Raw genomic sequence first — 20,412 nt, 5'->3', positions numbered from 1 at the left:
TAAAAACCCTAATTTTGAACTCAAATTTGAGTATTCTAAAAAGGAAAAAAAAAATCGTACTTAGAGTAGCTGTTCATCCTCCTTTGTGGATAGTGGCACTTACATTACTTACATACTGAATCTCACTTGGCTGGTGCTAACGTGTTTTCAAAGATTAACCTGAGAAGCGGTTATCACCAGATCCGGATTTGGCTTGGAGACGAGTGAAAGACTGTTTTGTTGATGCGAGACGGCTTCTGTGAATCGTCTGTAATGCTTTTTGGGCATTGTTTATCTCTTTCTAGAGAAAATGATTTTCTTTCGCTTTTAAAAAAATATTAAAGGTCCATAAGAATTTGTGATTTTTCTTAACTTAATAAGACATTTATTTTCTATATATCATAGATAAATGTCTACTAATAAGGTAAGTAAAAAAAATTGAACGTCTTTGTTTTCCTTGAATTTTTTTTGTATTACATTGGTCAATGATAGGATTTGGAAGAGTTGTTTTGACTCAAGATTGTCACAAACCTTCTCATCTCCATAGATTTTTCTTCTCCCAACAATGCATATACATGTTTTTTGTTGAAACAAAAGGAATCTTATTGAATGGTGATTTTTTTTTTTTTATCTCAATATTCTTTCACTAGTTTGCATTTGTCAAACATAAGCATTCGAGCACAATTACACACATTCCAAATTTTAATAGATTAGACACCTAAACCAAAAGAATTTACCCCATCGTTCTAAAATTTTTAAAATGAGTGTTAAAATTCACGGCCGTGTAAATGTCCCCTCTTATATATATGTGACCTAGACCCGCCATGTGGTAGTTCGATGTAGCCCAAATTTTGTGAGTAGGTTAATACTAAGTCGACATGTAAAGTTTAAACCTAAACAGAGTTTGTCAAGTGGCAAAATAGGGATTAAAAATCCAAAAAATGGGAAAGTGCAGTACACATGCATGACAATACATGGATTGAAAATTGTCATATCATCTTACCAAGTGGCAGAATTAAATTAACTGTCCTATGGAAAGAAACCTCTCTACATTTGTTTATTGGTTCGGTTCTGACTAAATGATTTGAGTTTTAGTTTGGTTCCTGATGATTAGGTATAATCAAAACTAAATTAGATCCGAAAATTTATAAAACCATTGAGATGCCTTAAAGGCTTAAACTACAAATATATTCGACACCATATAAACACATTAGAAATCTAACCTCGAAATCAAAGAGTTTTACGTGTGTTATAACTTTTGATTCAAATTTTATTTGGTTTATCAGTTTACAGATTATTCGGTTTCCATTTGGAATTTTTTATTTTTCCTTGTGAATTTACTAAGAGAATATGGTCTACAGTGCCTCTTGGTTTGAGAACTGAGTTCCTTTCTTGTAACTCCTAGATTGACCTGTTTTTATCTTTGCTTGAATCTGGCTCTGTTGCTTAGTGGGATCGTAATTGGTTCTTTGGAGTTAATAGCAAATTCTATATATTTCATATGGAATCATAGAAATTAAATGAACTTTCTTCACTCAAAACCCAGTTCCTATGTAATCTTGCAAAACATTTTAAGGTGGAATTCTGACCTCAAGCTTTCACCAACTCTGAATCCCTCTCACATTCCAACTGAGGATAATCTTCTCAGATGAGCATACTTGGATTCCCGAAGAAGGGCTTTCCTATTAGATTATATAATTGTAGAGACACTAATGAATACAGTTAAAAAGACAATAAAGAAATTGTAAACAGAGAAATGATAATAGGAATTGGTTAGCCTGATTCTGATAAAGGGAGGGTTCCCTCTGCCTGAAGCTTGAACCACCATGCTCCCCAGCGCAAACCATATGTTTAGTGAGGGAAGTATTATGGTACTCCTCTGCTGTCATCTCACACACCCAGGTTTTCATGTTTGCTCCAAGGTCTTCTGGGTCCTTAGATTGGGAAATGAGGTCAAGGCAGAAATGACGAAACGTCTCACTCAGAGGACTCCTGGTGATCAACAGCAAGTTCTTCTCTCTTCTTTCTCTTACAGCCTGTCTGGGTTTCAGAGTTGAGGAGATGATGTTCTCGGACAGCGGAAGGAGAGTTAAAACAGAGGCCATGCTAAGATTCTGGTTGAACTTCTGACCAATAGGATCTTTAATGCTTTTACCAAAGTGTCTGCTGAGGATCAAACACATACAAAGAAGAGGAGGCAGAGGACCTGAGGTCCAAACAACGGGGCAAAACTCAAATCCTCATAATCATCCAAATTAATAAAGGGGAGAGGGAGCTGAGTGATTGGTTTGACATTAAGAGGACCAATATCAAGCTCATTAGAAGCCAAAAGCTCCTTTGCACTGCTATTATTAGGCAGTTCCCCCTCTTCTAATGGGGATAAGTGGCCAGATGGGTTTTAAAGTTTCGGTGGAATGAAACTAGGAAGAACATTAGGGTTAGTGAGTACTAGTTCAGGTGGAGTGGGAAAAGGGTACCTGTATAACTAGGAAACTCTGGCTTCAGGATCTGAGGATGGAAAGAACACTGCATCCTTGGCTGAACTGTATTTTCCAGTGAAGAATCCGGCCATGAGAGGAGCAGAGAAAATGCAACTTGAATTTGACAGCAACCTCAAAACTGTCTCCAGCTCAGTTCCTGATCCTCATTGTTGGGATCACAGGACTCCTTTTAAAAAATAAGATTTTCACCCGAGCCATGTATGGAAGCAGACCTACACTAAAAATGTTTGGCTTCCATTTAAGTTCAAGGCACTGGTGGTGTCTGAGTTTAAAATCCTTGTGGTGTTACAAGCTGAAACTTCTAAATGTTACTGTGACAAGTAAAGATGGGAATATGGTAGTTGGGAACTCAAACATCAACTATATACACAAGTAGTATAGCAAACCCAACCCCCCCCACACACACACACACAAAAAAAAAAAAAAAAAGGAGTTCAATATGAAAGTTTGAATTCTAGAAGATAGCACCAAATACGTTATTAACGGTAGTCAGGTCATTGAATCCCACCTTCACTTCTAATATGGTTGCCCACACCATTCCTACAAGCTAGGCCAACTGCAGTGTCCAACTACCTACACTAAGATTAGATCTGATGTTTAGTAAATCATGTGTGGACTCTGATTGTGGAAGAGTACTGGCTATGTGCACCTTAATCATAGTTGAATGAACATGTAATACTGCCTGGTAAGCCTTAAAGATTCAACCTAGGCCACCAATGCAAAAGCAGTTGTACATGTATTCTGCAAGAGAATCTTGCAGTGTACTGAATATTCAGTAGAGCCACTAATATAATACCATGCATACATGTGAGGACTGAAAATCAGAGTGCGCAGAATCGATCTGTGCTACCTATGCAGATGCATTCGTATATGTGGTATGCAACAGCATTACACAATGGTGTACTGACCATTTCCTTCAATAAGGGCCACCAACATGTGTACATTTAAAAACTGAAAACCTTGTTGCAGTTTCTTGCTTCCCCTGATACATTAGAAGACTGAAAACCGTTTCCAAGTAACATGTACTCCGCATATACTTCACATTTTTCTCCAAGAAGCAACCTAAAACAAGTTGGAGAGAAATACGCACCTTGCTTCATCAGAAATTGATTCTAGGCCAATGGTATGTCATCTAGACTGCAGTGAGCTTGCACCATAGATGATATGAGACCTCCGTATGAGAAAAGGAGAGAACATAGTCTTTGCCAACATATATAAATTTTGAGAAGGAAACATGAAAGGTCTCATCAAAGAACTACCTCTTCAAGGTATCTTCTTCTCCTTCTTTGGACACAACAAGCTTGCCCTCTGTAAACTCACAACAAAAAATTGGAGCACCAAGTTGCCTCTGCAGTTTCTTCACAACAAACACCTCTGGCTCCTCACATATAGTTACAACATTTCCTTTTCGTCCAAGCCGACCTGTCCGGCCAGCCCGATGTGCGTAATGAACTGAATCAGTGGGCAGATCCAGATTAACCACAAGATCACATTCTGCCACATCCAACCCTCTCGCTGACAGCTCATTCGTCACTAGCACTCTTACCTCGCCAGCCTTAAATTTCTTCAAAGTTGTTGACCTGGCAAGCTTGCCCAGATCCCCATGAAGCTCTGCAGCCTTCATCCCACGAGCCTCTAGCTTGAAAACAGAATCCTTGAGCTGCTTGGTGTGATTCATGAAAACAATGACAGATTTGGCATCGAGTGCATGGACACATCTCCTCAAGGTATCAACCTTATGCTGCGACTTTGTTACACAGTAATAGTGCTTCAGGCCTGGTGGTAAGCTCTCCACTACTCCTTGAGTTACAGTGTTTGATGTGGAACTGGAAGTAGGCCCAGACAAAGGAACAGGTCCAGAAGCAGCAACAGACTCAAGTGGTACAACACGTTTGGCTCGGACGAGCAGAGGGTCCCTTCCCCAGCTTCTGGCTGCTCGTATCACTGAAAATGGCACTGTGGCTGACACCATAATAGTCTGACGCTCAGACCGCCTAGACATTGGGCTTTGTGGGCCACTGGATGGGTCCGGAACAGATCTCCTACCCACATGTTCCAATATCCTATGCATGTCCTCACGAAAATTGAAGGAAAGGAGCTGATCAACTTCATCGAAGACAAGAAAACGGCAGCCATGGGTATGCAGCTTTCCAGCCGCACTGATCTCTGCAATCCGTCCAGGTGTTCCAACAACTATTGCAGGCTTATTTTTCTTCAGAGCTTCTTCCTGTCTTGATCTGTTGGCACCACCAACCAGCTGCTGAACTCCCTTCTTGTCTCCAGGTCCCAACAGTTTCTCAACTTCTCTCACAATTTGCATACCTAGTTCCCTGGAAGGTGCCACAATTACTGCTTCTATACCAGTTTTCTTAACAGGTTCTTCTTCATAATCAAACTTCTTCTTCAATGGACCAACTTCTGAAAGTATGGGGAGGAGATATGCTAATGTCTTTCCTGAACCTGTGTATGATTGAATTATGACATCATGATTCTTTGAAATGGTGGGAATTGCTGTGGACTGAACCTCAGTCGGAACAGTAAGGCCTTCCTTCTCTAACCGCTCAATCACCAAAGGTGACAAACCCAACATGGAAAATGTCTTGGCAGAAAAGGGAGCAGCCTCAATTTCAAGTGGATTTTTCACCCTGACATCTTTATTTACACTGTTTCTCACTGCCTTTACTTGACTCTTATAGGCTTGAAGACTTGTCTCCCCAAGTTTGTTGGTCTCATCTTTCTTTGCTGTCTCAACTTCACACTTAAATCCAAGGCTTGCAAGAGTGAGGGGCCCATTGTCATGATCAACCCGTCTCTGGAGCTGCAGACTAGAATGAATCCTAGCTGTCCTTGAGATACATTGTAATTTGTTTAATGGTAGAGAATCTCCAACAAAAAGGACTAACCGTGTTGATATCAACATGGGCATTTTTCCTTGGCTTCACCCAATTAGTCTTTACATAACTTGTTCATAAGAGTTCCTACAAGTAATGAAAGGAAGTCAGTGCCTAAGAGGAACCCCTTAATCAAGCAAGGTGAACAGATTCCACTTCAAACTGCAAAAGAAGTTACAAAAGAAAAGGAGATGATATGCCATAGTTAGTAATGCAATAAGCAAGTGCTTTCAATCCACACACAAACATATTCATAAAGACAAGTAGAACAGAAACCATTAAAATGTTTATCATGTTCAATAACTCAAAACCAAACTCAGGAATCAGTAGATACAGTTCAAATTCCATCCATGAAATGGTTAAATTTCGCACAAATTAATAAAAGGAAAAGAGGCAAAGAGGCTTGCATTATAAAAATAACCACCCTTGCTGATTATATCCAGAGGCTAAATTCCATTTAATCTCAGCTCAATTGGACCAGCATTAACAAACAATAGAAGCCCCCAAAACAAGGTCTTCAATTCTTGATGACAAGTTGGTCCATGAGGGCTTGACACCCTCTAAATTCCTATGAATGCTTTCCTTCAAAATCTGCAGCTCACCACCGCTGGAGAGATGCTCCATATTGATTTTGAATTCTTGATAATTCCATAGATATAACAAGTTGAATCATACAAGAAGGGTCTCTCAACATGTCCAAGATTGCTTAAACCTGCATAATACTGGGCTGCAAACAGCCATAGTGAAAGGAAAGGATAGAAAAGAAAAGCTCAAAGATGTCTCACAAATTCAAGTTCCTTTCACAGACTGAACCTATTGGCAATCTGTCACCCTCAAGAGATCAGATGATCGATAACAAGGATTTTGTTTTCAAAAAAGTTTCCAACTTCCATAGAAAAGGGGGTTACATTCTCTTATTGTAACCATAACTTCACGATGTGTTTAACTTCTAACAGGAGTACACTTTAGATTTACAGAATGAAACAAGAAAAATTCTATAATACTTCAATGGTAGCATGAGTTGAGGGAACTCAAAGTATCTCACACAATGATTTGCCATAATACAAACAAGCACCAATAACAGAAGGGGTGGGGGATTGTGAAACATCTCAAATGCGAAATGGTCCAATCCATTTTTTTTTCCCCAACGAAAGCCTAAAACCATTATTTTATTACCTCAAGTAATAGGAAAGGTGCCCTAAGTTGTTGTCAGCCAATGTATTGAAAAGATAAAAGTTTCACATTAAGTTAAGAGACCTACAGCAAAGTTACAATTACCATTGAAGAAAAATCATAACAATCTCTGAAAATAACAGCAATACCAATTCAAACAGAAACCATCAAAATTATTGTTTCTATAGTTTAACACTAAACGGTACAGAGTTTCAACAGTCTATGATCAAGTCAGAAAATAGGAACTTTTGAATATAATACAATGTCCACTGTAAACCTTGAATTTGTTAAAACCAACACCTGACAAAGAGTGGAAAAGAAGGCCAACATTTTAGCCAAGTTAGCTTTTGAATATGATAAATAACAATAGAGAAATGATCCAATTTGTAGGTTGCCTAGTTTAGCACAAAGGAGACAGCCGCAGAACAGCTTCTGTACAGATTAAGATAACAGGAGCTGTGGATAAAACACAAGAAAAAATGAAAAAAAATAATAATAATAATAATTACATGTTAGAAAATCTCTTCAAAACACTTTCCACCATGAAAAAGAGGGACAAAACAGAGTAATCGAGAGTCCAGATTGACCTAGTTACGTGGTGGCTTACCCAGAATTTCTTTTCGCCTCCTTAGAGAAAGAGAAAGAAAGATGGAATCCTTGAATCAAACGTGGTTCAACATCTTCTGAAACCTACGACTCCAATTGCTTTGAAGACGAAGTCTGTAAGAGAGGCCGAGGCTCCTATACAGACAAAAATAAGGAAAACCTATCCATTCCCAGCCTCACCGGCTCATACAGAGGAACGCTTGAACCCGACTGTCGGGTTGGTTCGGGTACGGAAAAAAAAAGAGAGTAAATTACTCCCCCCTCCCCTCGATTATGCTCTAATGACAAACCCCTCCCCCGGTATTGAGTAATAACTTTCGCCTCCCCTGCATTAACAAGATTTTATCAACCGTATTCATTCCGTTAAAAATGGTTGTTAAGTGATGGGAAAAGACTATATTACCCTTTCATAGTTTGTCTAAAAATATTCTAACTTCTCTCCCCTTGCTCTATCGTCTGCAACCTTCAGACAAGAGAGACTGAAGATGATGAGCTGAAACAGCCCCTATTCCTTCTTCTTGAATATCCGATGCCCTTCCTCCTTCCTCCTCCAAATCTTAAATATCATAAACCCACCAACCCCAATCAAGATCGCAACCGAAGCAACCCACAGAGCTAGACCTCACCTTCCCCAGATGTTTCCCCAAAACCTGCAAACCCAAAACGAAATACTTCCAAAATTAAATAAAAAAAGAAGAGATAAAGTGAACAAATTCTGATAGAATCAGCTACCTCTTAGAGAACTTGTGTCGTGAGGCTATTTCCATGTTCTTTGATGGATTCAAAGAAGAATCATCCCACTCAACTTCAAGCATTTGCGCACCATAAGCCGCTTCAAACGAATCAAACCCCATTGTTGAAATCGTCCACAATAACTGAAAACCCAAGAAGGTTTTCATCAGATAGAGGCAAAGTGTCCAGAATGTAAAGGAAAAACTCTTGTAACGGAAGCAGAGACATTAATAAAAAAAAATGACAAAAAAATTGCAATTTTTTGAGATTCAAAAGGAGGGAATCATGGCTTTAACCTCTATCAACATAGGAATCCCAAGTCAAAACATGCAAGAGGTTACTGAATCCAAATTCCTCTTCACCGAATTGGGTTTGAAACCCTAAGAAAGGAAGAAATTACAAAAAAATAGGAGGAATGAGCAGTGATTGTGGTTCTCATTCATCTCTTCCTACAACATAGATTGTTGTTTTGAGAAGGGTTCAATGAGGATATGGGAGAAATCCTAAATAGCAAATCCCAAAGCCTCTGAGTTTTTGGATCTCTTATGCTCTCACTGCTTCATTCTCTTTCTTCTTCAAACGAAGAAGAAACATGCTGTCTGAAAACCCTTTTTATTTTTTGGGCAAACTCTGAAAACGTTACTTGCTTTTGAAAACCAGAGAAGCCGATTTCAAACCCCTTTGTATCCATCTCTCTTTCTTTCTCTCCCTCCCTCTCTCTGTGTTTTTTGGAAGAAAACTGAATGAAGAAGACGAAGGAAGAAGAATCGAGAAATGGGGAAGAAGATGATGGTGCTGTGAGCCTGTCCTCTCGCTCAAAGGTATTATTATAATATCACAAATATAAGGGTAGTTTGGGGTTTAAATGAATATATTTAAGGTGATGTCATCACTTAACAGTCATTATTAACGGAATGGATACAGTTGATAGAATCTTGTTAATGCAGGGGAGAGGAGAATTATTACTCAATACCCAGGGGAGGGGTTTATCATTAGAACATAGTCGAGGGGAGGGACAAGTAATTTACTCAAAAAAAAAAAGAGAAATTTCACGAACATCCCTAAGTATGCAATATGTCACGGACATCCCATACTTGGTTCCAAATCGTTTATTGTAACTTGTAATAGATAAATTTAGATTCTACTTCACAGGTCCCTGTATTTTTTCAATCACAATCTCTCTCTCTCTCTCTCTCTCTCTCTCTGTCTCTCTTCTTCTATTTCTTCTTGTTGCTGTTTTACTAGATAAAATCTAAAACGAGAACTCTAGCTTCAATGGTATGTATTGTTAATCTATAAAGTTCCTGTGCTTTTTTCGCTACAAAAGAATCTTTAAGTTGTGTATAATTGCATTCGTTCTTTGGATAAATAATCGCTCCATCGTTTCAGCTATTTGATGTTTATGCCATCGATCTTGATGTACAATGAGGTAATTCGGTATAAGAAATAAGAGTAACTTTTAAGATCCTTAATTTGATTTTAGAAAAACGAAAGAAAGAATGAACATTTCTGGGTTTCATTTCCTGAAAAGAAGACGGTGGTATTCGGTAGAATAGAGAAGATGATGGAATTAGGGTTTTTTATTTAAGGGTTTTTGTCAAGTGCCCCCTGAAAATGCCCCTTACAATTTTTCTAATTGTAAATTCCTCCTACTTTCAAAACATTGTAGCATTTTGGTCCAATCCATTAGAATGGAACGTTAGGTGCAAACGGCTGGATTTTTTTGACCATTCTACCCTTGACAGGATATAATGACCAAACTACCCCTCAGTTATCTTCCATTTCCTTTCCCACTTTGACCCTTTTTCTTGCTCCACCATCAATGGCGTCTGCAAGATCATTTGCAGCTCTCAACAACATATCTTCAGCAATTAGGGCACTGGATTCCAAATCATCTCTTTCCTACGCTCAAACCCAGAAACTCTTAGGGTTTAAGAATTCAGACTCATCGTCGTCCTGGATTCTCAGATCTGTAAGCAGCACAACCAGATCCTTCTGCTGCAAGAAAGAGGATCAAAGCTTGGCCAAAGTTCTATTTCAATCAATCCCAATCACCTTTGTTTCCACAAATCACATTATCCTCAAGCTATTTAAGTTAATGGACCAAAGCTTGGCCAAAGTTTATCAAAATATAAGTTTCCAATAGCAAAACCAAACAGGAAGAAAAATCAGGGTTTCTGCTTCAAAATCACAAGAACCTAGATTTTAAAATCAACTGAGAAATTTCAAGTTAAAGGTGACTCCAGCCACTACATTACATATATATTTAATCGGATTTCTTCTGGGTTTTAGCATCTAATTGTAGCATAAAATCTCCCGAAGATGGAAGAAAAGACTACTACGAAAAGGAAAAAATATATATGAAAATAAATCATGTCACAAAGGGAAAACGAAGATTGAACCCACCAGACTACGAATTTGACAGAAAACAGAGACGGAATCAGAAATAATGGCATGAGATCGAAGAGAACCTGGGAATCTTTGGAAGGAACGATGAGAAGAGAGGTAAAGAGTTTGAAATCTGGAGCAGAATCACTGCGCGTTATGTATAAATAAAACTTGACTCATGGGATTCAAATTTGTTATGACATCTGGTAGGGTTTCTTCTGCAAGTAGAAGATAATAAACATGAGGATAAAGAAGTGGAGTCTTTTCACTCAGTTGGGACTTGCTTCTCTCGCTGTTCAACAGCAAAATCAGATTTTGATAACAAAATGCTATGGGACACAAGGTGCGATTGCTAGGTATGAAACCAGATCTGAAATCTCTGGTTAATGGAAAAGAAAAACCAGATTCAATTATATAGAGTATGCACTGAATTTTGATTACTGACCTGGTTTGCTGAATAGATAACGAAGAAGAAGAATAGAAGAAGATAAAGAAGGATAAGAGGATATGACATTGGAATCACCAACTGCCCATACAGGATGGAAATTGATTATCTAATCTCTTGCTTTCCAGATGGGTTCAAACCCTAAACGATTTGGGAAAAAAAATTCAGTTTCAAACCCTAAACATTTGGGGAAGGTGAGGGCAATTTGGTCATTTTATTCTTACAATTTGATGAATTTTTTATTAGAAGGGCATTCTGGTCATTAGATTCCCTAAAACTAACCTTTAACGTCTCAGACTAACGGATTGGACCAAAGTGCTACAATGTTTTGAAAGTAGGAGAGAGTTTACAATTAGAAAAGTTGTAAGGGGGCATTTGGACAAATGGGCATTTTTAGGGGGGCATTTGATAAAAACCCTTTATTTAAATAACTAAGGGGGTAAAATAGACATTTCAACTCTGGGTGGTAACCCTGCTTAACATCAGGGGGAAGGTCGATATTTTGACCAAGTATGATATGTCCGTGGCATATTGAATACTTACAGGGGGTGTCTATGCAATTTACCCAAACTAGAACTCTAGAAAGATAACAATACTTATAAAAAATCCAACACAAGCTTAAGGAAGCTGAAGGTCTTGAGTTCAACGCCTACCCCCCTTGGGGCCACTCGCGTGAGAGGAAACTCCCTGATAAACATAGGGCCCCAGTATCTCCTGGTTCATAAAAAAAAAAAATCCAACACAATTAAAGTATAAATGCGTTTGATATTGATACGATACGTATTTAATACGATTGATTTGTATTTATCCGATACAGATACAAGATAGAACAATCTCACTTTTTATTATCGACATGCAAAAAAAAAAAATTCAAGGTGCTATCAAAGGGGAAAATTATCTGCTCCATTTCCTGTCCGGTCTATTTTCCCAAGTCCCTCTAATAGGGGAGTGGACCCCACCTGGGCAGTGAGTTCGAACAGGAGGTAGGGTGGTCATTTCTCCCCCCCCCCTATTAGAGGAACTTAGGAAAATGGACAGGGTAGAGAAATGAAGCAGATAATAATCCCTATCAAAGGAGGAGAGAGAAAGATAGACTAACAGGGAATCACAAAGCCTAAAGATACTATTGGATAGAGAAAAAGAAGTTGGGCTTGGGCTGAGTTAAGAGGACGTAGGATTGACCTGGGGTTTTAAAAAATCCGGCCCCATAATCAAGGCCAATCAACGTCAGCCCGGTCTGATTCTGAGGGCAGGTCAAAGTTGGATATTTTTTGCCCTAAAACATGACTGGTTGGGCCTGGCCCAGCTAATTAAGAGGACTCAAGATTAAACTGGGATTTTAAAAGGTCCGGCTCAACCCTATCAGTGACTTTAAGTCAATTATCCATCACGCATTGAAGGTGAAACCGACCGACAATATGATCAACCTCTTTGAAGATCCTAAAAAAAAGCCCAAATATGAAACACATGCTTGCAATTTATTTTAAAAAGGTTAGATGAATGTGATGTGGGGGTGGGGAATGGAGCCATGAAAAAGGGGAAAGGTGTGGAAAAAAATACCAGACAGGTGGTTTAGGTTATGCTTAGGTTTAAGCATACGTGTCATGCGCATATTGGTAAGGTAATAAAAAATATATAATGTGTGATACACACCAAGACCTAGTACTGTTGCATTTTGGCATTGTGGACTGGTCTTCCTTTGGAAGTTCAAACAAACTTGAAGAAGAGGAATCAACGAATGAAACAAGTATTGAGAAGGGTATTTTAGACATTCATTAATAGATGATGAGAATTTATGAAATAAACTTCCAAATATTACAATAGAAGTTTATCTAAACAATTAGAAAGAAAAAATATATATTTTATTGATACAAAATATTGAAAAACATCCATTGCAAAATTCATGATTTTTGTTTTACCAATATAGTAATAGTATTTTAAGTATTGGTAATCATAGTATATCCATTGAGGACTCCACTCCATCTTATGGTTGGATTATTTTCCTCACTCAATAATATTCAAATATACTAATCAGAAATGTTCAATAAAATAAAATTTATAAAAAAAAGTTAATAATTATTTTCTCATAAGAAAATTTACAATGAAGTAAACAAACAAAACAAAAAAAATAATAAGAAAAACATTAGAAATCATGAATTATAACAAGCACGCAATAATATCATTTCGATATCAATATTTAGTATTGGTGACAATCGATACCGATGCCAATACCGTGAACTACTACATCTTTGATGGAGGCTTAAAACTGAAAGGCCAAAGTTCAGAGTCCAGAGCAGGACTCGGTCGATTTCTCACAAGCTTTATTCTAGGATGTAATTGGCTTTACCTAGATCTTTTATTGAAAATGCCTTGGATATAACCATACTTTTTTCAAATGAAAGTAATTCCAATATTATTCCCAATGAGCAATATATCATTTACATAAAGGATAAAGAAACACACACTATTCCCACAGATTTTCTTGTAAATGAATGATTTATTAATGTTTTGTTCAAACTCAAATTTTTTGACTGTTTGATTAAAACGAATATTTCAACTCCTAACAGTATGTTTCAGTTCATAAATGGACTTCAACAATCTACACACCTTGTGTTTCTTCCTCTAAGGAGAAAAAAAAAAAAAAAAAAACTTTCTGATTGATCCATGTATATAACTTTATCTAGATGTCTATAAGAAAAACGGTATGTACATCCATCTGTCATATCTCATAATCATAGTATGTAATGATCGATGATTGAATCCATCATCGATAATAGAATACAGATGGATTCAATCATTATCACTAATTAGAAAGTCTCATCATAATTAATACTATTTTTCTAAGTGTATCCCTTAGTCATCAATTTTGTTTTGAAATGTTTCACTTTTCTATCCACACTTCTCTTTCTCTTGAAAATCTATTTACATCCAATGAATTTTTACGCCTTCAGGTGGATCTTCAAAAATCCAGACGTGGTTGATATTGATTCGGATCGATTTTTACCCTTATTTATTTTTTAAAACATAATTTTTAAAAAAATATTTTTACCCTTATTTATACCAATCCACCAATAAAGGATCAACAAATAGTCATACCCATGGAATTGACGGATTTGGCCAATCCTATACCAATTCCTCAAACCAAGGTCCGGACCCGTACATGCTGGAAACTTGAGAGCTAGCCCGATGGGTCCCAGGGGGAGTTGCGGTGTCAAGAAGTTTCTAGAAAGTGTCATCCTCATGGGAGAAGGGACAATCTGGTAAAGTGTGTACTGGGGGAAGAAGATTTGATTTGGGAAGAGAAAAGGCCATACAAGTGGCAGAAATTTCTGAGAAAAAGGGTAATGTGGCCTCGTCTCTCGCTCCTATTCTCTCTCACTCTAAAATATCTCTCTCACTCTCTCACTCTCTCACTCTCTCACTCTCTCACTCTCTCACTCTCTCACTCTCTCACTCTAAAATATCTCTCTCACTCTCTCAGTCTCTCACTCTCTCACTCCCAAGGCCAAGTGTCCAGAAATTTCGATTCCATCTGTATATAAACGCATTCTCTCTCCCTCTTTCCCTTCCAACAACTATTCTTTTCTAACCCCTTTATTCAATTAAATTCACTGGTACCAATCCACTCCACCTAATCGATCTTCTTCCCTCGCCAAATTGACTGAAAACAAAACGCCTCTTTTTCTCTCTCTCTCTCTCTCTGATTCACTCACGCTCTGAGCTGGTCTTCTTCATCATAACCTTTCGTCGTCGGTCGTTGCAAGAGAAGAGAAGAAACAACGCCATGGAACGGATAAAGGTTGAAGAAGAAGAGGAGGAGGAGGAAGTGGTGATTGTCGGCGGTGGCGATGGCGGTGGTTCGTCGCCTTCATCGTCTTCGTTATCATCTCCGGCGTTTCCACCTCAACCAATGGAGGGTTTGCATGACACTGGACCTCCTCCTTTCCTAACCAAGACATTCGAAATGGTGGAAGATCCATCCACTGATTCCATCGTGTCCTGGAGCAGAGCTGGAAATAGCTTCGTCGTTTGGGATTCCCACATGTTCTCCAGTACTCTCCTCCCCAAATACTTCAAGCACAGCAATTTCTCCAGTTTTATTCGTCAGCTCAACACTTATGTATGTAGTTGTCTCAAATTCCATCATTCTTTTATTTTCCCCCTTCTTCGATGATTTTGATTCTCTCCTTCTCTGCAGGGTTTCAGAAAGGTTGATCCTGATAGATGGGAATTCGCCAGCGAAGGGTTCCTTGGAGGACAGAAGCATTTGTTGAAGACCATCAAGAGAAGGAGACATGTCAATCAGAACATCCAACATCAAGAAGGAGGACTAGGATCTTGTGTTGAATTGGGCAGGTACGGTCTCGAAGCCGAAAAAGAGAGATTGAAGAGGGACCGTAACCTACTCATGCTGGAAATTGTGAAGCTAAGGCAGCAGCAACAGTCCTCCAGAGATAAAATCGTTACCATCGAAGAACGTCTGCAAGGTACAGAGAGGAAGCAGCAACATATGATGGCTTTCCTGTGTAGGGCTCTCAAGAACCCAGCTTTTGTGCAACAACTTATTCAGCTAAACGAGCAGGACGGAGAGCTTAGAAACGGCGGCATTGGTAGGAAACGAAGACTACCTCCAAGCCGGAGCACCGAAAACTTACAGGACGAGACTGCATCAGCGATTGTAGCAGCAGAAGCCATAAGTTCTCCCCAATTTCCGAGTTTCATCGGTCGAGCCCAGGAAGAAGTGCCCACCGTTGAATCAGATATCGAGACTTTGTTCTCTGCAGCCATTGAAAATGGGCCGAACAGAGCAATTAAGGGCGTGAAGGTTGATGTCAACCCCAGTTATAGCGATCCGGATTTGGGTACAGGTGCTACTGATTTAGCGTGGGAGGAATTGCTGAATGAGGATCTGATTGCAGGAGGAGGAGGAGAAGAAATAGAATTAGGGAATAATCCATCCGAAATTGATGTGGAAGTTGAGGAATTGGTTGTCCAACCGGCCAATTGGGGTGGAAATGTGGAAGACTTAGTGGAACAAATGGGATATCTGGTGTCAAATAAAACCTCAAACGAGGTTGGATTGGATGGATTGCAGATTGCAGGTTCCTGGTCTTGATGTCAGCATTTCCATCTTCTTCTGTGCTTCCAATATCTGTTGGGGTACGTTGATTGGAACCTCAATGTGTCACAGTTACTGTTGTGTTGCCCTTAGAAATTCATTTATGTATCCTTGTTTATATTATATATGAATCTGCCTTGTGTGTGAACTGATCTAGTACAAGACTTCCTCTACAGCAGCAAAAGCAGGGAAAAGGGTTGAAGATACAGGAGGAATCAAGAGAGATGGGTTTCTTTCTTTCTGTATAAATGTCAAAAGGTCTGTTTTTTTTTTGTTTGCAATTTTGTTCTACGTATTGCACCGTTTTGCTTGGTTAATGAATGAAATTGCTGATTCTGTGGTGTTTGTGGTGTTCTGTAGGATTCCTATATAGCTTCAACTAATGTCTCTGAACCAAGGTGTGCTCTACCGTTTTAGGTAGAATGGAGCGTAGTTGTGATAGTCTCAGCTGTCGATGTTTATTCCAATCGTTTCTTCCCCCCCTCCCCCTCCCTCTCCCTCTCCCTCTCCCTCTCCCTCTCCCTCTTTTCGTGCTCAGCTTCTTTCTCTTTACACTCTGTTCCCTCTCCCTCTCCCTCTTTTCGTGCTCAGCTTCTTTCTCTTTACACTCTGTTCGCTAAAGATACTGTCCTTTTTGTTTTTTGATTTAAAAGAAAATATATATTAAGTAATAAAAGATAACGACTGTATAATATTGTTTGATAACTGTAGCTGCTCTTGGTGAACATACATATATTTAGTAAGAGCACAACGTGAAGAGAAGATTGGAACATGATTGAAAACAAAAAATCTAGAGTTCGAGGCTATGTGGGCTGTAAGATTAGAATATAATAATGGTAGTTGGCGGATTGGTTTGTAGGGATTATTGACTAATTCCAAGATCTCCTTCTTGTTGCACCACAATTCCTTGATGTCGTATCCTTGTCTGGTAGCAAACTTCATCCCTTGAGTAATGTCAAATAATTCTGTTTCTAGAACATTGTTAGTACCCAAAAAACCTGCAGAAAGAAACATAAGTTCTCCTTGTAGCAGAACTGTAAAGGTCCAATCAGATTTGTTTAGTTTTGAGATAACAACCCCTGTGCATAGCAAAATTGAGAAATTAAAGATTGGAAGATTATCCAAAGATGACAAGCTATTGAGCCCATTCGTGTAGCATGTTGAAGATTCAATGGGATCACAAGAAGGTGGCTTAACCGAAAGCTCACAGAGCCATTTGTTAGCTATAGTCATGATCCATAATAGATCCGGCTTATCCTTCTAAAATAGAACTTTGTTTCTGTGAATCCATATGAAATAGCAAAAGATGTTTGATGATGAAAACAGAGAAAATCATTTTGTTATGGCTTTATCTTTTAGATTGCTAAAGATATTGTTCCACAGACTAAGTTTTTACTAATTTTGCATTGCTTGTTGTGTTTCATAAATATTCACACACACACACACACACTCTCTCTCTTTCTCTTTGGGGGGAGGTTTGAGAGGAAAATATGAAAGGATCCAGATCTTCTACGATGCAGCTGCCCTAGGGGTGTGCGTGTAATGACCGCCTTATCTCCGCTCAGGCGGGGTAAGGTGGTCATTATGCGTGTGGCTGTGCTTGCACTGCTCAGGCCGCTAGGGCAACTGTGCCGTAGAGGATCTGAATTGGGGAAATATTTCCCATGCTTTACTAAAATAGTGAACTTTCACGGTTTCACCACGTGGTGAAGGAAAACTTTCATTCTTTGCGAAATAATTACGAATGACTAATCGAAAAAAATCCTCAGACTTGAGAGCTTGATACGTGGATCGGTGTGACATCTAATGGTGCCAAGCTTGAGAAAGAAAAAATAAATTGGGTCGATTGAGTTCGCACCATTGGATGAAGCATCATCTACGAGTTGAGCTCTAAAGCCCGCATTGCAATACATCATTAGATCGGTGCATTGCAAAAGGATTTTTTTTTCCTGTCTAATAACTTAAAGAAGAATTGACCAATTGACCAAATGGAGGAAGTTTTTCTTCATTCCTTTATCGAGAGCTCGAATGGTAGGGGTGGAGCATTTATGATCCTAGATGGGTGTATTTTGTTTTTTTCATCCATTGCATTAGGAAAAATTTTCGTTGTCCAGAACATGTTTTGTTCTATGTCAAGTTTCAGTTGTGCAACTGCAACACTAAGGCTCCGTTTGATTGCAAGGGGAATTAAAGGGAAGGGAAGGAAAAATTTTCAAACCTAAAAAAGAAATTTTTATAATCATTACCCCATGTAATTGTATAAACTACTTAAGTTTCTTACCATATCTAATAAAGATACATTTTATATATAATATTTATTTTACATTTTAAACCAAAAGGAAATTGATGCAAAGTAACATGAAATTTAATAACCAAATATGGAATGATTTGGAGTTACATATATTGTCACATGTTGTCACATGGGGTAATAATTAAAAAAATTCCTTTTTTAAGTTAGAAAATTTCACTTCCCTTCCCTTTAATTCCCCTTGCAACCAAACGGAGCCTAAGGTTGTGTTTGGTATATATTTTCTAAGTAGATTTTTATCTATTCTTAGGTGACAAGGATGTGCGAGCCGATATGCAAACTGCTCAAGAAAGAAGAATCATAAGAATGGAAATAGCAGTGTTAAATGGTCTTTAAGAAAATAAAAAAATATTGGGTAATTTATACATACCACCCCTTAGGTTTAACAAAAGTATAATTTTACCTCCCAGTTTTGGATAATTCTACGTATTCCCTGAGGTTTATAAACGTTAACACATACACCCATTCCGTTAGTTTATGACTAATAGTATTAAAATCAAGGGGGTAAAGTTACAAAAATACCCTTACAAGAAAAAAAAAAAAAAACCTGCAACTGATCTTCCCCAAATAGTTTAGGGTTTGAAAAAAAGGGAAAATGAATTGCAGGTATAACTTACCGATGCTAGCTAACTAATAGATCATTATTAAAGATTAAAGACGGTTAATGCTAAAGCCACAGTAAACGGAACTTAAAACCCCTCAGCAATGTCTAAAGCTTGTACACCTAGTCTTCTAGATGTAGAACAAGTTTGTTTTTCGATGGGCTTTGGATCATTTTCACACTTCCCTTGCATAACAACAGTAGCCCTTTCCAATGTAGAACATGTCTGTACTTCGCTGTATCTTGGAGAAATTCCAATCTTTCCTTGCAAAATAGGACCAGCATTCAACAAATTTGAACGAGTTAACTCTTTACTGGGAAGAGTTTCTTGATTGTGTCTTGTTTCAAACTCTGTTGCTCTGCAACGACGGCCCTTTCAGAGGTAGAACATTGCTGCTACCTTCCAGAGGAAGAATGGCGTTGCTCTTGACAAAGGCTAGGAGGAATTTCATACTTCCCTTGCGAAATGTAACCAGTCTTGCCAGAATTTGAACCGGGCAACTCTTTGCTGGGGAGAATTTCTTGATCCTTCTGTTTCAAACGAGTGCGAAGTATGCTCCCTCTTGTAATTGAAATTTAGAGATTGAAATGTCAGTGCCTGTAAGAAGCCCAACAAACAGAGTGTCCTCAGGGTGAAGGAATCGGGTGGAGAGTATTTGAGCGAGAATTCCTTGACCAATTCGACAGCTTTGTCTTCGTGACTAACAGAGCAGAGAGAACGAACGACGAGGTTGACGGAGCTCTGGTCGGGAGGAAAGCCGTTTTGGGCCATGAGATCGAGGGTATTGCAGAGTAAGGAGAGGTCGGAATCGACGGGGGACTTGCAAGAGTGGGAGAGATGGATATTGTAGGTGGCGCGATTAGGGATGAAGGAGGGGTGGGTTTTGGTCATGTGGTGAAAGAAGGAGAGGGAATCTTGAGGAGTGGGAACCTGGGAGAAGGATTGGAGGAGTGCATTGTGAAAATGGATATCGAGATGCTGCGCAGGGGAAGAGACGATGATGGAATTGAAGTTCTTCTTGGCGTCGGAAAGACTTGGGGAATTGAAGACCATGGAATTGGAATCAGGGGTTCGATCTGTAAAGCTATCTTCCAATTACAGGTTTATAAGATCCCACTTGATATAAACAGAACTGCACTATTTCCTCCCCAAAAATGGAAAATCAATGATGTTCTGAATTCAGATTACAAGTGTGGTGTTGACCCAATCGATTGGTGAATTGGTAGATGATGTTTCCTGCAATTCATCTTCCCTTTTTCTCAAACCCTAAATGATTTGGGGAAGATGAGTTGCAGGTTTTTTTTCTTGCAAGGGTATTTTTGTAACTTTACCCCCTTGATTTTAACACTGTTAGTCATAAACTGATGGAATTGGTGTATGTGTTAACATTTGTAAACCTCAGGGGGTACGCAGAATTATCCAAAAATGAGGGGTAAAATTATACTTTCGTTAAACCTCAGGGGTGGTATGTGTAAATTACCCAAAAATATTTGACAAATCTACTAGTATTGGTTCCATCAATATTAGGCAAGTCCTTGCTAATGGACACGGTCATGGGGGCAATGTTGGTATTACATAAAAAAGATGGAAAAACTGAACAAACCATTTTTTTTTTTGTTAAAAAAACAAACCATTTAGTTGAGTAAGAAGTTCATTGACTACGAAGTT

General features: G+C 38.6%; 2 protein-coding genes and 1 long non-coding RNA gene across 3 annotated transcripts in view; 1 reads left to right on the top strand and 2 right to left on the bottom strand.

The window, feature by feature from the left end:
• LOC122669067 overlaps positions 1–20,412 on the bottom strand; it is a 38,399-nt gene that overhangs the window by 15,933 nt on the left and 2,054 nt on the right. The window contains exon 2 of the long non-coding RNA XR_006333961.1: positions 3,415–3,680. This is a non-coding gene — a long non-coding RNA (uncharacterized LOC122669067). The remainder of the gene's footprint in view (positions 1–3,414; positions 3,681–20,412) is intronic.
• Positions 3,418–7,325, bottom strand: LOC122669062 (DEAD-box ATP-dependent RNA helicase 47A). The gene is made up of 2 exons (XM_043865699.1): positions 7,132–7,325; positions 3,418–5,458 (listed from the first exon to the last, which is right to left on the bottom strand). Exon 2 carries the CDS (start codon positions 5,404–5,406, stop codon positions 3,736–3,738), a length of 1,671 nt encoding a protein of 556 aa, XP_043721634.1. The 5' UTR covers positions 5,407–5,458; positions 7,132–7,325; the 3' UTR covers positions 3,418–3,735.
• LOC122669064 (heat shock factor protein HSF30-like) lies at positions 14,500–15,895 on the top strand. Its single transcript, XM_043865701.1, has 2 exons — positions 14,500–14,835; positions 14,914–15,895. The coding sequence occupies exons 1-2, from the start codon at positions 14,500–14,502 to the stop codon at positions 15,829–15,831; spliced, it is 1,254 nt and encodes a 417-aa protein (XP_043721636.1). The 3' UTR covers positions 15,832–15,895.

This window comes from Telopea speciosissima, chromosome 7 (genome assembly GCF_018873765.1).
Source record: "Telopea speciosissima isolate NSW1024214 ecotype Mountain lineage chromosome 7, Tspe_v1, whole genome shotgun sequence".
Lineage (NCBI taxonomy): Eukaryota > Viridiplantae > Streptophyta > Magnoliopsida > Proteales > Proteaceae > Telopea > Telopea speciosissima.
The sequence above is the reverse complement of the archived record's forward strand: the minus strand, read 5'-3'. Positions and strand labels throughout refer to the sequence as shown.

Coding starts and splice junctions, on each gene's coding strand:
- LOC122669064 (XM_043865701.1), top strand. CDS start 14,500: ATGGAACGGATAAAGGTTGAAGAAGAAGAGGAGGAGGAGGAAGTGGTG. Junction 14,836..14,913: donor TTCGTCAGCTCAACACTTAT/GTATGTAGTTGT, acceptor CCTTCTCTGCAG/GGTTTCAGAAAGGTTGATCC.
- LOC122669062 (XM_043865699.1), bottom strand. CDS start 5,406: ATGCCCATGTTGATATCAACACGGTTAGTCCTTTTTGTTGGAGATTCT.